A 17,638-nucleotide genomic window follows, 5' to 3' on the forward strand; every position below is an offset into this window, starting at 1 on the left:
AAAAAAAATCTTTTGTGAATCATTTTCTAATGATTTACTATACCTATACTTTGCATAACTATATTTTTTCTATTGTGGAGCATAGTGCGTATGATTTATATTTATAATGAGTATTGAAATTAAAACCTATATACCATCTATAGTTTTTAAGCGATTTTCAAGAATCAAAGTAAAACAGGTTATAATTCAAACCCACTCATTTATTATTTGAATTTAATATTATATAATAAAATTATATTTCAATTATACATTCTTGTAAACCGAGCGTATAATTATTAATGAGTCTTTATTGAACCATGTACGTATAATTGATATTAATTATTTTATCTTTATTTAATATTCATTTTCACACTGAAAAAACAGTTAACCCACCAGGAAGAAAAATTTCGGTTAATTGTAGAAAATTTTGAATATTTGTAGAAGATTTTAACTAAACAGTATTACAAACGTTGGCACCACGCCTATGTCATAAAAATAAGTAAATATTTTACGACAAATGCAAGAAAATTTATTAGAAATAACTAAGTTTTTTCACTTGTTAAAGAAAATTTGATAGTTTGAAGGAAAAACTTGGAGTTAAAAATTGCTAGAATGTCTTTAGTGACATACGAAGTTCATGATGGACGCATTTTTCGTAAAATTTACAAATTTTAAGAAATTCTAAACTATTTTGTTGAAGACACGAATTTAGTTAATCTTTATGCTTCATTTGAGTATATTTTTTTTTCCTTTAATTAATTTAACGAACGTACACGAAAAATTATTAGAGTTAAGAAAATTTTCTCCAAACATAATAATTCCATGAACTAAAATTTAAGTTAAATTGGCTTTAGTGAAATAGAGAGTTCACTTTTTTTGAGTACATTGCCCGTTTATGCCTTGTTGTGCACGAGACACTGGTGCGTATGATTTATATTAATTATTGAGTATTGCTATTAAGACTTGTATAACATCTCCCAATTTTAAGCGATTTTCATGAATCAAACTAAACTCGTTTGAGAACAAACTACGATACTAAAAAAAAACGATAATAAAAATCTAAAAAAAAATCTACCTAATAATAATATTATATGATAACTTAATTATTTTGCATAATATTATAAATTTTCAATAATATTCTCTACATGTATATAATTAGATTTAATCAGATCTTACTAATTTTTTTTGTTTTGATTTACTCAAGTCAAGTCATATCAAAATTTTACTTGAATGATATTAGTAAATGAGTTTTTCTCTATTGAAATCTCCATATCCCATATACTTTGTAGCAATTTTTACCATAGGATATAAAATTGATATTATATTATATACGATTTGCATAAAACAGAAATAATTTTTAATAATTTATATTTTTATTGGCGGCTTTTATCGTATACTTTTGCATAACAAATCTATGTTTCATAATAAATGAATTTTCATTTCAAGCTTGATGTTTTTTGTGTTTTTATTTATCCGAATATTTCGCAATTTCCTACTTCTGAAAATATATAAAAGCAAAAGACCTCGAGCTTGATCTAATCATCATTTATTATTATAAATAAAATGATCGAAGAAAATCCAATTAAACTATGAATAAATCTATGTTTTTTTTTTCTTTTGCAGACCACAGTGCGTATAATTGATATTAATTATTATGTAATTCTTTTAAAACCTTAATAATATCTATACTATTTAAGCAGTTTTTCCAAAATATATTGATTTTCCATTACAAGAAAATAGTCTATATATTACATACAAAATTTTTCCAATTAAATTCTTAATTGAGTTTTAAAAAATATGCAACTAAAAATTTAATTGATTCAAAAAATTTTTTAATTGAAACAAAAATTAATCACTAAAATTAATAATATCAATTAGTGTTTTAATTGGATCAATTAATTTTTTAATTGATACTATCATTTCTGTGATCGAATACATTCAAATTAAAAAATTAATTGGATCAATAAATTTCGTGACTGAATCTGAAAAAAAAAATAAAAAAAAAGAAAATCCAATTAAACTATGAATAAATCTATGTTTTTTTCTTTTGCAGACCACAGTGCGTATAATTGATATTAATTATTATGTAATTCTTTTAAAACCTTAAGAATATCTATAATATTTAAGCAATTTTTCCAAAATATATTGATTTTCCATTACAAGAAAATAGTCTATATATTATATACAAAATTTTTCCAATTAAATTCTTAATTGAGTTTTAAAAAATATGCAATTAAAAATGTAATTGATTCAAAAAATTTTTTAATTGAAACAAAAATTAATAATATCAATTAATGTTTTAATTGGATCAATTAATTTTTTAATTGATAGTATCATTACTGTGTTTTCAATACATTCAAATTAAAAAATTAATTAGATCAATAAATTTCGTGACTGAATCTGAAAAAAAAAATTTTTTTGTGTCTTCTGTTAAAAGTAGAAATATATAAAAAAAATTTTTTTCAAGCTCCTATTTTATGATGACAATATAAAAAAACAACATATCACATTTTCAAAGATTATTTGGTATATTTGAGTATTTCCAATACATATTAGTTATGGATTCTATTGTAATTAACTTAAGATATGATCTTTGTTTTAGTAAAGGTAAAATTTAAAAATATTATTCTTTATAAAAAAAAATGTTTAATAAGCAACAATTGAATTATTTTATTTATTTGATGATAAAACTTATGATAACCTAAACCAATAAATTTAATGTCAATGGTTAATATCACTATTAACCCTTTGACAAGGGATGTCCACTACAAAGGACATTTGAAAATGACCCTTAAATTTGAGAATGACACTAAAATGCATCCTTATAAAATGTTTTAACTATCAAGGAAATATATGCAAATTTTGGACCATTTTTTAATTGCCAATCATACAAAAACTATAGCTGATATTATTTCAATATTTTTTTTTGTATATTTTTCACATTTCAATAGATGTTATAGGCTAAATAGCGTTTATTATTATATTATTATTGTTTCAGAACAAACTCATAATTGAGGTAGGCCCTTAAGTAAAAAACAAGAAAACGTCATGCCCAAATGCTCTTCTAATACGAGCAATTACAATTACAACAATGCTAAGAAGAATTAAAGTTTTTATCGTTCGGCTGAATTCGGTAACGAAAGGGTTAAAAAGAACCATTAGATTAAATCAATAATTTAAATCCATTGATAAGGTTTCACATATCCCTATGGCTTTCTAATGCACTTTTTTTTATATTTCACAAATGCACTTTTCCACAAACAAATCAACAGAATGGCAATGTAGTTACTCCAACAGTTACTTACCTTTGCATCGGCTACAAATTGGCCAATTAATGTGGCAATACAAACAATCAACACCACTGATCTCAGCAGTTGATTATGCCGCTTGGGGGCGACATTTCCACCCAAGAGACCAAAAAGGTCTCTGGGCAACGGCAGCATCTTGGTTGTTGGTACGTATCGAAACGCGTATCCGTTTATTATATATTTTTGGTTTTAAAGAATTTTAAGTTTTTCTTTCTCTTAAATGAGAAGTGAACATCAGATTTTTAAAGGTAGAAGGAAACTACCGTTCCGTTAACACTACAAAAACAAAACAGAAAATAGATAAAAACCGTTACTTTTTTCTAATTTTGAAAACGAAATGACAACAAAGTTCACAGTTTTTCCAAAAAATGAATCAATCAATATAACTGCTAAGAATTTTCTTCTTTTTTTCTTCGCAACATAGCCTGAGGGGAAAAATGCAAGTAACAGAAACAAAAAACTCGTAAAACTAACACAACTCGACGTTAAGCACTTGTAACATACACTGATTATGGGTCTTTTTTCTTTTCTGTCAGCAGTTCGACTAAAGTATGGAAATATTGAGGAATACGACAGAAAAAATACGATCGTCGTATACTCTCCCTACATGGAGATCGACAAACGTTCGAAGTGTTACTAAACATGCGGCCAGCAAAAGATTTTTCATGCTGCTCACCAGCAAGTCAACTGCCAATGTGCACTAATACACACGCATCGGTTAGCAGTGCGCATACATTCACGTGCCCCCAGACACGATCAAACAAAACGACGAAATGCATAAAAAACGAGTGCACTTATACTCTCTCGCTCAGGCTAATTACTAATACATAGGCATTAAAATGGCTGATAATGCTCGCTCATTGTGTGCAAGTATGGGTGCAGGGTTTTATTGTATGGCACAGCTTATTTCTTGTGATAGCCCCGTTCTGAACATTTTTTTTTTCGTATTGAATCCTCTGTTGTGATTTGTATGCTTGGTGTTTTTTTTTTTTTTTTTAGAACTGATATTTTATTTTAGGCTATGATGAAGTCACTGAGTGGATGTGAGGATCTAGATTTTAAGCTTAATGAAGCACACACACTCGTACACACCATACAAACTGAAAATGAAAAATGGCTTGTAATATTATGTTGAAAAAAAAACACACACAATAATTTTTAGCAAAAATATATTCCTTTGGCAAATGGTATTCTTTAAAATTTTAAAGACGTTAAGACATATAAGCGAAATTCTTATCAGTGTTACCAGATACTTTTCTTAAAATATCAATTAAAAATAGACTATTTTCTAGACATATTTTACCAATTAATATTAGACTATAAAATTAGAAAAATTTTTGAGAGGTAGACACGAAAGCAAAGTCTGCTAAAACTGCAAAATGTATGCCATGTTTTAAGCTCGATTTTTGAGAGGAATATAGAAAAAACTATTTTTGGTTTTTAAATATGCTTTGGATAATATTTTTACAATTTGTTGGTCGCTGGACTCGAAAAATTCAAAAATATAACAGCAGAAAACGACTTTTTCTATGAGAGAAAAAACACAAAAAAATCTATACAATTTTTAAATGATGGCACACTGAAAAAACAGTGACCCACTAGGAAAAAAATTTAGATAAGTTTAGAAAATTTTAACTAAACAGTATGACAAACGTCGACATCACGCCGATATCACAAAAATAAGTAAATATTTTTCGGCAAATTAAAAAAAAAAAATATTAGGCATAATTAATTTGTTTCACTTGTTAAAGAAAATTTTGTAGTTTTAAGGAAAAAATTGTAGTTCAAAAATGCAAGAATATCTTTAGGGCCATACGAAGTTCAAGATGGATGCATTTGTAGTAAAATTTACAAATTCAAAGAAATAATGAATTATTTGGTGAGAAGTACGAATTTAGTAAATTATACCCTGCGCCACACTGTTGAACAGGGTGTTATAAGTTAATACATACACGCAAAGAAAAAAAACGTTTGGAAAACGTGTACCGAAAACGTTTTTCTTTTGTTAGAGTTTTTTGAATTGCTTCGAAAATTTTAAACTTTTATCACCAAAAAAATTCGTTTGTTACAAAGTTTTTATTTTTTCAATAAAAAAAGTTATTTTTGAACAACAGAGTCCATTTCGTATATATCAAACACTCTTCTTTTCTGACTTTTGGTCTTTAATAAAACACATTTTACAGTTCAAAATTTAATATAGTACAATGTAATATTGAACATTTTTTTTCGGAATCTACCGAACATATGTAGAATGTATGTAAAAAAAAAACTTTGGTCGAAGCAGGGATCGAACCCACGACCCTTGGCATGAGAGTCAGACGTAGCAACCACTACTCCACGGTGCCAAACTAAATGTTTGTTTCTGTTAAATAAACTTTGTTTATTCGGTTCGTGGGCGCCGCAAGCTATGCTATATAAATATAACTTATATGGATATTTATCTCTTGATGACCATAACAGGTACATAGCTCAGTGGTTAGTGTGTTGGCTTACAAAGTGCATGGTCCGCGGTTCGATTCTCCGTCCAGGCGAAAGGTAAAAAAATTTTAAAAATTTATAAAATCGTATAATTTCTTCTACATTGTTTGTATTACAGAAAAAGGTGCTAAGAACTAAAAATCTTCGTGGAAGTGAGAAAGATGTGAGGGAAAATGCAATTAGCCAGAAAAAAAATTTTTTTTTGAGTTAGTCTTTATGAAATTGTTTTTACATCCTGGAAAAGAATAAACGTTTATCACAAAAAGTATATACTTTTCTTCCAAATACACTTCCTTACAGCGAAAAGCAAATGAGAAACGAACTTTGTTTGTCTAAAATTTCGTTTGGGAGGAAAGAATTATTTTTTTGTGTGTATGTTTGCAACATCCAGAAGGAAATGAGATAGACATATGGTATCTTTGGGAATATTGCCCAGGGCTGGTCCCTGAGTCGATCTAGCCATGTCCGTCTGTCTGTGAACATATTTTTGTAATCAAAGTCTAGGTCGCAATTTGAGTCCAATCGACTTCAAATTTGGCACAAGTATGTATTTTGGATCAGAATAGAACCCTATTGATTTTGGAAGAAATCGGTTCAGTTTTAGATATATCTCCCATATAACAGGTTGGCTGATAAGTCCCCGGTCTAACAAAGAAAAACACATTTTTTTTGTCAAAATTCGTTTTTATTATTCAACATAATTCCCTTCAAGAGCGATACAACGATTATAACGACCTTCCAATTTGTTGATACCATTTTGGTAGTACTCCTTCGGCTTTGCCTCAAAATAGGCCTCAGTTTCGGCGATCACCTCTTCATTGCAGCCAAATTTTTTCCCTGCGAGCATCCTTTTGAGGTTTGAGAACAAGAAAAAGTCGCTGGGGGCCAGATCTGGAGAATACGGTGGGTGGGGAGCAATTCGAAGCCCAATTCATGAATTTTTGCCATCGTTTTCAATGACTTGTTGCACGGTGCGTTGTCTTGGTGGAACAACACTTTTTTCTTCTTCATATGGGGCCGTTTTGCCGACCTTCAAACACTCCAATAACGCCATATAATAGTCACTGTTGATGGTTTTTCCCTTCTCAAGATAATCGATAAAAATTATTCCATGCGCATCCCAATACTTTGCCAGCGGACTTTTGAGTCTTTCCACGTTTCGGATACGGTTCACCGGTCGTTGTCCACTCAGCCGACTGTCGATTGGAGTGTAGTGATGGAGCTATGTTTCATCCATTGTCACATATCGACGGAAAAATTCGGGTGTATTACGAGTTAACAGCTGCAAACACCGCTAAGAATCATTAACACGTTGTTGTTTTTGGTCAAATGTGAGCTCGCGCGGCACCCATTTTGCACAGAGCTTCCGCATATCCAAATATTGATGAATGATATGACCAACACGTTCCTTTGATATCTTTAAGGCCTCTGCTATCTCGATCAACTTCATTTTACGAAATTATATCCCCAAAAAATCCCCAACTGAAATATTTTTCCCCAAGAAAAAATCCCCAAAGGAAAATTCATATAATCGATGTGTGTTTTGCAATAAAAATTGCGGAGTTTTTTTCAGAAAGTTCGAGCCAAAAATAATCTACCTAAAATTGGAGACTTCTATAGAAAATTTAAATTTAGCAAATGTTGTCAATTTTTTTTTCTATAGAAAATTATATCAAAATATTGTTTTTATGGAATATTTTTTAACAACTTATTTCTATAGCAAATTTTGTCAAAGTTTTATTTCTATAGGTGAGTACTGTGTTAGGTTTTTCACCAAAACACTAAATTAAAAGTAGAAATATATTTATGAAGACGATTATATTTTGAGGGAGTCTTGCCAAATAATGGATGGAAAAGTTCCAAGGAATTGATTGCAAATAATTTTATATTTCTAAATTAATTAATTAAAAAAAAACAACCGGGAAAACAACCTGGTTTTCAGCTTGAAAAGTGAACATAGTACTCAGCTTATGGCAGCAAATGTTGTCCAAATTACATTTCTATAAAAAAATTTTATCATAATTTTATTTCTATATTCTTCTCAAAATTTTATTCGTTTAAAAAATTTTGTCAACATTTTATTTCTATAAAACATTTTGTCAAAATTTTACTTCTATAGAAAATTGTGTCAAAATTTTATTTCTACAGCAAATATTGCCAAAATTTAATATTTATAGAAAATTTTAAAAAATTTTATTTTTATAGCAAATGTTATCAAAATTTTGTTTCTATAGAAAATTTTGTCAAAATTTTAATTCTATAGAATGTTTGTGAATTACCACTTAGTTGGAGAGGAATATTTTGCAAAATCTACCAAAGCCCATAAACGTTATTGTACTTCGGTTTTAAACTTTCTATGACAAATTTAATACTGTGATTGAAAGTGGAAATCGCCCCAGAAAAATCCCCAAATCACGATGTTATCCCCAGCCAAATCCCCAGATCCCCTAAGTGAAAAAATATCCCCAACCACGAGAATAAATCTGTGCAGGCATACTGAAATTCTTGCCGGACATTATAGAGAGATGGATCATATGGCCACGGAGCATGTTTATCATCACAAACCGGCCCACATTATGCCAAGTATGGAGTAGTGGGAAGACAGGTGAATACCCTTCGGATCCCTGAACATGTATGGGAAGGTATCAAAGATGGAAGAAGGAACGGGCAGCGGTATTTATTGCAGTGAATTGGGAATGGGGGAGTCTTACACGCTGGATAGTGATTGCAGTATTTTTCAGGCTGAGATTTCTGCGATCATAAAGGCTGCTAATGAGGCCGTTATTCAGAAGCGATATCAGCTCCTTTGTCGGCAGTCAAGCAGCTATAAAAGCATTATGCAGTGCTGATATAAGGTCTAAAGTAGTCAGCCGCTGTCGTAGAGAACTCAAGGTTCTCACTGAACAGCATAATATAACTCTTTACTGAGTACCTGGACACTGTGGGATAATAGGAAAGGAGGAAGCGGATGTGCTGGCTAAGGAGGGCGCTCGTGGAACGAATAATGTTCTAGCGGACATTTTTCCTTCACTATCTTCTTATCATTACAGAATAGATGTCAAAAATGATGGCGAAGACGCTGAGTCTCTTCGCACGGTTGCGAGCAAACCAAGTTGATGTGGGACGAAAAGAAACTGCGAAATTTTAATGTCGATGAACACAGAGGAATTGCGGCTATTGGTTAGCATCATAACACGACATAACACGCTTGGGAAACACATGGTAGGAATAGGCCTTAAAGATGATGATATCTGTAGATGGTGCCTGGACCCGGAAGTTACGGAAGCCACCGTGGTGCAATGGTTAGCATGCCCGCCTTGCATACACAAGGTCGTGGGTTCGATTCCTGCTACGACCGAACACCAAAAAGTTTTTCAGCGGTGGATTATCCCACCTCAGTAATGCTGGTGACATTTCTGAGGGTTTCAAAGCTTCTCTAAGTGGTTTCACTGCAATGTGGAACGCCGTTCGGACTCGGCTATAAAAAGGAGGTCCCTTGTCATTGAGCTTAACATGGAATCGGGCAGCACTCAGTGATAAGAGAGAAGTTCACCACTGTGGTATCACAATGGACTGAATAGTCTAAGTGAGCCTGACACATCGGGCTGCCACATAACCTAACCTAACCTAACCTACGGAAGACTCGTACCACTTCCTGTGCCAGTGTCCAGCATTATCCTTTAGAAGAAACAAGATAGTGGGCTTATTTTTCTTTCAGGCTCTCACTGATCTGCGAGAGTGCAGCTTAAGGAACATACTTACCTTCATCGGGGCCTCTGGTTGGTTCTTCTAAGATTTCTTTTAATGAAAACGGACAGCTAGAAGTTCTGGGACTATTCCAAAGGAGACCGCATCGGAAGGAAGAAAATGGAAAGATCGCATCGAGGAATCACAATGGACCAATGGATGTTGGTCTAAGTGGACATCAATTCAACACAAAATTGATGTCATCCTCCACAACCTAACCTTTGTTTGGGGAATTTTAGAGGAATCAAAAACATCTTGTGTAAACGTGCAAGAAAATGAAGTAACGACTTGAGTTGAAATCTAATTTCTGGGCCTAAAATACCTCTATATTTCCAAATTCAGGCCAATAGAATTTCTCGATGCCCAAGAGGTCAAATTGGTTGACCGGTCTGTATGGAGGATATACCAAACCATGAACCGATACACACCATATTCCTCGCAGCTATTTATGGCCCTAAAATACCTCCAGATTTCCGATTCCATGTAAATCAAAAAAAAAAAAACTAATTTTTTCTAGAAACCCAAGACCTCAAATCGGCGGTCGGTTTATATGGGTGCTATACCAAAACATGACCGATACACACCATACACCCCAGTATACTTCCGAGTTTCGACCGAACATCCCAAACGAAACGAATTAGAACTTTGCCTTGATGTGAGGATGTGAAGATTTCGAAAAAAATTGAAACATAAATGGTTTCATCACCACCACCATCATCATCTACATGTTTGTTTCTTAGCTGGAGGTTCCATCTGCGACGAGTCGCCCAGAAACAAAGAATCTTCAGTAACGACAATAGCTTATTGGGCTTTATCAGCAGCTTTGACGAAAGCTTAGCTAGGCGAACTAGAAGAGTGCCTAGTACATGATGAATGATTTTGAATGAATCCATCCTATCAACACAATGGGATGATGGCTGGATGGAAAAAAGTAAAGACTAACATCCATAAACATATGCACACTCACACGCATTCATTGGTAGGGACAAATCTTATTAATATTAGGTTCACAAGATTAGCTGAAGGTTCTTTTGGAAAATATTTCATATTCGTTGCTGTTCTTCGTTTTTTTCTGTTGCTGATGTTTTTAATGTTGTAGCTTGATACATACATTTATTTTTTGTTATAATAAATATTAAAAAAACACAGATTCATAATAAAAAAATCTCATATAAATATAATTACGAGTACAACTGATAAGAGGAATATTGTTGCGTATTTCCGTTTAATTAATTCCATATACCCAGTTTATAGTAGTTGTCGCTGGAGATTTTTATTAAACTGTTCCTTTGGTCTATGCGTGAAATGATTATGATGTGTGAAAAGTCATTGAAAAAAACGAAAATAAGATCATTCACCAGATTGGTAGTGATGCCTAAGGTTGACTAAGGCTGATGATCGCTGGTTCAATTTGGGTCAATTTTGAAATGTCCCATTTAGTTTGTCCGGTGGCCCTGTAACTCTTCCGATGTTAAACCTTGATGTCACTTTGTCTTGTGTTGTATTGGTTTTTAACCCAGATTTCTAGTTTCCCTTACTCGCATGGATGATGAACTTCTTATCAATCGTTTGTGTTTTTTTTTCTGTCACGATTTTGAAAGCATTTCGTAATGTTTCTTTGGTTTGAAATTCTCAGAAATGATAAGTAAATTAAAATACATACATATATAACTAATTGAAATTTTATTGAAACCGGAACTGTTGTTATAATGGAAATGGGGCCTTTCGAATGCATAAATAGATTTTAATGTTTGTCTTCCAAAGGTGAAATAAAAAAAAGAAAATATTAGTATTGGGCATAAAATAAGAAAGAAATGCATGCTATAGCTTGTAGCCAGATCGAGGAACTGTGCGATTAAGCTAGGATGCATCAACAGTGATCTGGTGGTGATTCGCTTAGGTTTCGATGCGTAAACGAAAAGGTAACGCGTGCCATGTGGCCCTTGATAACATATTGGACAACGCTAGCTACGCTGTTATCAATCTCTGATACTTAGGAATTGAGGATGTTTCTATTGCCTGATCTTACTGGGGCCAAACCGTAGTCTGTCGTGGGAGGTCTCATTCCTCCGGTTTTAGGACTCGGAGAACAGGATTGCCCTTTTAGTTTCTTACCGCTTCAACTACAGCATTCTTATGAATCCTGTTTAGAACGGTCTGTTAGCTTCCGTGACAGAGACTCTAATTTGTAACGTAGAATCTCGCGGTGGAGGAGGTAAAGATCGTGATTGTCTATTCACAAGATGGGAATTTTGATCAGAACCCAACAATATGTAATTGTGTCTTCGTACGGGGAGGAACTTAAAGATAATCCAGGGTCACTGCGCGTCACCTGTCAGAGGTGTCTACATGAGTGCTGATCGGTCAATTGCCAAGAAGGTTTCTTTGTCAGCATCCCAAGTGCTGCCGACAAGCGAGTTTAGGACCTTAGGTTAGGTTAGGTTATGTGGCAGCCCTATGTATCAGGCTCACTTAGACTATTCAGTCCATTGTGATACCACAGTGGTGAACTTCTCTCTTATCGCTGAGTGCTGCCCGATTCCATGTTAAGCTCAATGACCTCCTTTTTACAGCCGAGTCCGAACGGCGTTCCACATTCCAGTGAAACCACTTAGAGAAGATTTGAAACCCTCAGACATGTCACCAGCATTACTGAGGTGGGATAATCCACCGCTGAAAAACTTTTTGGTGTTCGGTCGTAGCAGGAATCGAACCCACGACCTTGTGTATGCAAGGCGGGCATGCTAACCATTGCACTACGGTGGCTCCCTGTTTAGGACCTTGTTTCCATCGTGGAGCTATAGAATGTGATTCCTAGAATCTAGGGGTAGACTATTGTCGAAATGGTCACCGATTATAACATTCAACTGCCTACGTACTTCTGTTGTTCATGTAGTGAATAGTGTGGCTAAGGATTTGGTAATGAATATTCTCAAATATTTATTTATGCTGCAATGGCATTCAAAGCTATTGTGCTAAGAACATCACCGAATCCATGTTGGTGGTTGGCAGCAGGAAATTTCTCCACAAGGTTGGGCAGCAGTAATGTATCAAGTGTATCAAGCTACTGACGAGGGAAATGGAGATCGGTCTGTACGATTCACCCTTGCTCGAGCCTTTGCTTGTCTTCAGTAGTGGAATTACCCTGCCTATTTTCCACACATCGGTTATAATGAGTGATTCTAAGGAGTCTGGTTATGTACTCAACTCGCAGTATTCGCAGGTGTTTCAACATCACATGGAAATTCTGTCGGGATCCAGCGTCTTGGGTGGTTTTGCGCCGTTGATTACATTGGTATATTCGGATAAGGAAAAGTATGCTAAGTCGCTCGGAGACCACGAATGCGAGGACAGACTCTCCTTTTCTCTCTATGCCACTCTCGGGATGCTCAACAAACTATAGGTTAAAAAACTTCCGGTATCTCTGCGGGTTAGTAAGCGTCACATCGCCTAAGATGACTGAGGTCCCTCATACCTTGTGGAGGAGTTCGAGGGGGCTCTTACTGTTGAAGACAACTCACTTGTGCCTATGCCTGGCAGTGGGACGGGAGCTCACTGAAGCGGCTAGTAGTGTATTCTATGAAATCATCCCAGTTGGCTTTCTTGTGGTTGATATATGTTCGGAGGTTATGAAATTACAGTGTCGCGCATTATCCAAAATTATGGGGAGATGATCTGGTTCCAGTGAATGGCTCTCCTTTTCGCTCTAACTCTCGGGATCACTGTCACTTCGCCAAAGGTGACCATCATTCCTTATAGTGGGGTTCGAGAGAGCCGTCATTGTTGACCTGTGCCCATGTTACATTGATTCAGGTACACGAACCATAGGTTCCGCCTGTACTCGTCAACTATCTTACTTACCTGCAGATATCACAATGCTAGGGAGGTGCCTGAAGTGTCTTGGCTGCTGGCGAGAGAAGCGAATGACGATTAACTCTGTGGCCCCAGTATTTGTCTGGCTTCGGTAGTGGAATCATCCTATCCATTTTCCAGGCATCGGGTATGATAAGTGATTCCAAGGAGGAGTCTGGTTAAGTACTCATCTCGCAGTATTCGCAGATGCCGTCGAAGCCTGTGTCTTGGATGAGTTTTAGCTGTTTAGGGCATTGGGAAATGACACTACTCATCGCTCTATCACTCTCGGGGTGCTCAACAAACGAACGGTTAAAAATCATGCGCATCTCTTCGAATCATTCACTGTCATGTCGCCAAAGATGACCGACATCCCATCATCCCTGGAATCCGCTTACTTATGTCTAGATTCAGTTCTGTTATCAAGGATAAACAGGGTTAGCACGATGGCGCTCTTCTGCGCGTCCCGTTTCTTTTGCTGGGAAGTTGCACCTTACCAGGGCAATTTGACCTATGTTGATGATGTCCCGGAGCACTCTTTGGGAAACATGAATGTGGATGGGGAGGAAGCCCACTGATGTCAGTGTATTCACTGAAGTCATTCCAGTTGGCTTTCGTTTGGTTGATAAACGTATGACGTTCAGAATTTATGAAATCGGAGGGTCGCTCATTATTGAGAATTATGGGGAGATGGTTCGATCCCAGTGAAATAAGAGGTTGGCAGAAATAACAGGTTATCAGATCCGGTGACGCTGAAGATATGTTTGCAGCAATCACACATAATTCTCATGGGAGCTGCGTTCACCGTACAGATTTATTTTATCAGGTCCGGTGACGCTGAAGATATGTTTGCAGCAATCACACATAATTCTCATGGGAGCTTCGTTCACCGTACAGAATGTTGAGTCACCAATCTGCTCTGCCCAAGCTATGCATCTCCGATCATAACCCAAGAGGAAATGCCAAACTTCATGGGCATTTAAGTCTCCTAGCACCAATCGGTTATACCCATGCAACCTTAAATGTGGACTATAGCCTGTAGCACAGCTACCGACCGGCGGGATATACATATCTCTACCTCGGCAGCCCTTGGACGGACCCCTACCTCCATATATTCCATGTAGCCATCTGTAATGTGTGGCATAAGGTAGATAGCTTTATATTGCACGGAACTGTCCAATGACGCAAGCTAATGGGGGCATTCATCTTCATCTAGTGGATCGCTTCGAATTTGATTCTCTTCCGCTTCCAACAATCTACAACCTCACAAATCTTACCTCGGAGCCCGCTGCAAAAAAATTGGAAATATTATGCACTTTCCGGTACTGGCAATATTCAGTGTCAGATGTTGCGGCGGAGAGTATGGCTGTGAGGGAGATGTCGGCACAGTATTTTGTCGCGTACTCAGTATGAGTATACTGCCGCAGCGATTTTAGGCCGGAATGGTCGCGGAAGTACACCTACTCCAACCACCGGTTATTCCTCAGCGATCCTGAATGTTGGTAAATTTGGTTGCGGTAAATTGGTCAGTACCATGGCCGGGGGTTTTGCTCCCTCCCGGCTCGGACCAAACGCAGGCTCGTGTGGATGCATACACTGATGTGACAACCGCTGGCCAAGGAGTTGAACCCATCGAAAACTATAATGGGAGCAATCGTGGTGTAATGGTAGCGCTTAAAAAAATACATACGGGAAAAAGTATAGAAACTGGCAAAAAGTTAACCAAAATAGGTTTCTGACGCTGGACTGGTATACAAAAGTCCATTTTGTGTTGAACTTCTTTCAAAGAATACTGGTGGGTTCTGTTTTTAACTCAACGTTTAATTGTGATGTATCGATCTTCTCTAATGTCAAAAAATAATAATAAGAGCCTGCTTTTAACCCAAAACATATCCCTCTAAAAAATTTTACAGCATTCCTTGCGATTGCGAAGAAACATTTATTTACTAATGCTGAAAATTGTGCCATTATCTTCAAAGGAACCGGAAAGACGCCATCATTTTTGGATCCAAATGGAAGAGTAAAAACAAAAAACATCGTAGAACTTGAGAATAATTCAGAGATTAGTTCTAATCTTTTATTCGAGTTTGCTTCCAACAACCTTGCAATACAGTCAAAAATAAATTTATGACCACACATACCAGAAGCATGTCGAGAGGTTATCATCAATTCAAGGCAACGGTTATTAAATTAATCTCTTTTTTTAATTTTAAAAAATACTGGCGTGCATAAATCGCTGGATTAGAACTATGTTCGCGTATATGTATGTCTACGTAAATGTATTTAATATGTATTTAAAAAAAATATATGGCAATGTATGAAGATGATAGCAAAAAAAAGTAAATAAAAATAAATGCTACATTCGTTAATTTCCTTTTTTTGTGCTCATATCATTTGGAAAAATCTAAAAATTATTTAGTATCTTTATCTTGGCCTTGTTAAGATCATCCATTCATTTGAAAGCTCTTCGGAAATATCAAAATAAACAAAGGAACATCCTATTTCTCCTATTTAATTTTTGTGTTTTATTCATCTTAGGACTCGCCAAGGATATTTGACCAATAGCATTTAAGGAAGCTATTAATATTAGTTCGTTTGCGTTTTTTTTCTACAAATTTATTATATGCAACAAAATATTAAATATACCATAATTAGTATTTATTATTTTTAATTATTTTACACTCGATTGTTTGCCTTGACTCATAACAAAATGGCATACAAGTTGTGTTGGTTAATTGTATTAGACAGAGATGTCCAAACGTTGGAACAAAAAGTAACAACATATATGTAAACAAATAGTTTGGAACAAGGATTTCAAGGAGATAACATTATTGTATTCTTCTAGTATTGAGTAGTCAAGCCATGAGGGACTAAGATTAAAACACAGAACTACCCAGCAAAAAAATTTGGAAGTTGTTCAAAAGGCACCACTTTAAAAGCACTTCCAGAAGATGCACTCCCAATGATGCTCTTTATGTTAACTAGGCAGGAAGTTATTTTCAATTTTCAATTTTTTATAACTTGGTTTTTTCATACTTTTAATTGGTAATTTTAACTTTTTTGCTTCAGACAGTATAAAAACAGAATAAGAATTCATAAAATGTTAAAAAATTGTTAAATTTTGTCGAAAAAAATGCTAAATCCAATCTGAAAAACTTGTGCATTTTTGAAAATATTTGAGATCAAACGTTTCCGACAAGCGTTAGAATCCATTAAAAAATATAAAAAAATTATAAAAATTATTTATTTGACAAAATATCACAGAAGGCTGTTGAAATAGAGGACTTCCGTCCTATGACAAGCCCATGTTAAATTCATCGCTTCTGCGTCAACTTTGCACTACTTCCGGATCCAAAAATAACATTTTCATTACTTTTTTGGCTGACCCTTTTTTTGGTGGGTAGTTATTCAGAAAAACTCCGTAAATGTGCAACCCTCACATCAGCTCAGAAAACGGGTGGATTTTATTTACTGCACATCATAAATATTAACATCATTTATTATTTTAATATATCATTCAGTGGCAAATCACCAGACCTGCGGAATGTAACGTACGACGAGATAGAAACACGAAAGAGGCGCAAAGCAAAATGCGCCAGACGATGATACTAACGAAAACCTGGCGCATGGTCTACAGTTAACCATGCAAAACACGGAGTTGTTGCTATTGACAAGGCGACAATACAAACAATATTTTGTTTGGACCAATCCTCAAAAATATATATGCTTGAAGCAAAATGTGTTTGGGGTATATGTTACAGAAGCGATTTTTTTGAGGGTAAAGGAACTAACAGGTTGGCTGATAAGTCCCCTGTCTGACACATAGATGACGTCGCTAGTATTAAATGCATATTATTTTTATGTAGTACCAACCTTCAAATGATTCGTGTCAAAATTTGACGTCTGTAAGTCAATTAGTTTGTGAGATAGAGCGTCTTTTGTGAAGCAACTTTTGTTATTGTGAAAAAAATGAAAAAAGGAATTTCGTGTTTTGATAAAATACTGTTTTCTGAAGGGAAAAAATACGGTAGAAGCAAAAACTTGGCTTGATAATGAGTTTCCGGACTCTACCCCAGGGAAATCAACAATAATTGATAGGTATGCAAAATTCAAGCGTGGTGAAATGAGCACGGAGGACGGTGAACGCAGGGGACGCCCGAAAGAGGTGGTTACCGACGAAAACATCCTAGCGATAATGTTAATTCACTACGTAGTCTGACCCATGTAGATAGTACTTTCTCCATAAATCCCATCGAAAGTGATTGTTTAATAGA

General features: G+C 35.0%; 2 protein-coding genes across 3 annotated transcripts in view; one reads left to right on the forward strand and one right to left on the reverse strand.

Annotated features, from left to right (window-relative positions):
- vkg (Collagen alpha-1(IV) chain viking) overlaps positions 1-3,928 on the reverse strand; it is a 67,984-nt gene extending 64,056 nt beyond the window's left edge. The window contains exons 1-2 of one of the 2 annotated variants that reach the window (XM_075297262.1): positions 3,792-3,928; positions 3,285-3,563 (exon numbers count right to left, since the gene is read on the reverse strand). In XM_075297262.1, coding sequence (XP_075153377.1) covers positions 3,285-3,422 — 138 coding nt within the window. In that variant the 5' untranslated portion in view covers positions 3,423-3,563; positions 3,792-3,928. Of the gene's footprint in view, positions 1-3,284; positions 3,564-3,761 lie in introns of both variants that reach the window. The other variant, XM_075297263.1, reaches the window with a different exon arrangement.
- Positions 1-17,638, forward strand: part of qtc (GRIP domain-containing protein quick-to-court) — a 372,167-nt gene that overhangs the window by 223,366 nt on the left and 131,163 nt on the right. The window lies entirely within an intron of this gene.

The sequence above is a fragment of the Haematobia irritans genome, chromosome 2, assembly GCF_050003625.1.
Source record: "Haematobia irritans isolate KBUSLIRL chromosome 2, ASM5000362v1, whole genome shotgun sequence".
In the NCBI taxonomy this organism is placed as follows: Eukaryota; Metazoa; Arthropoda; class Insecta; order Diptera; family Muscidae; genus Haematobia; species Haematobia irritans.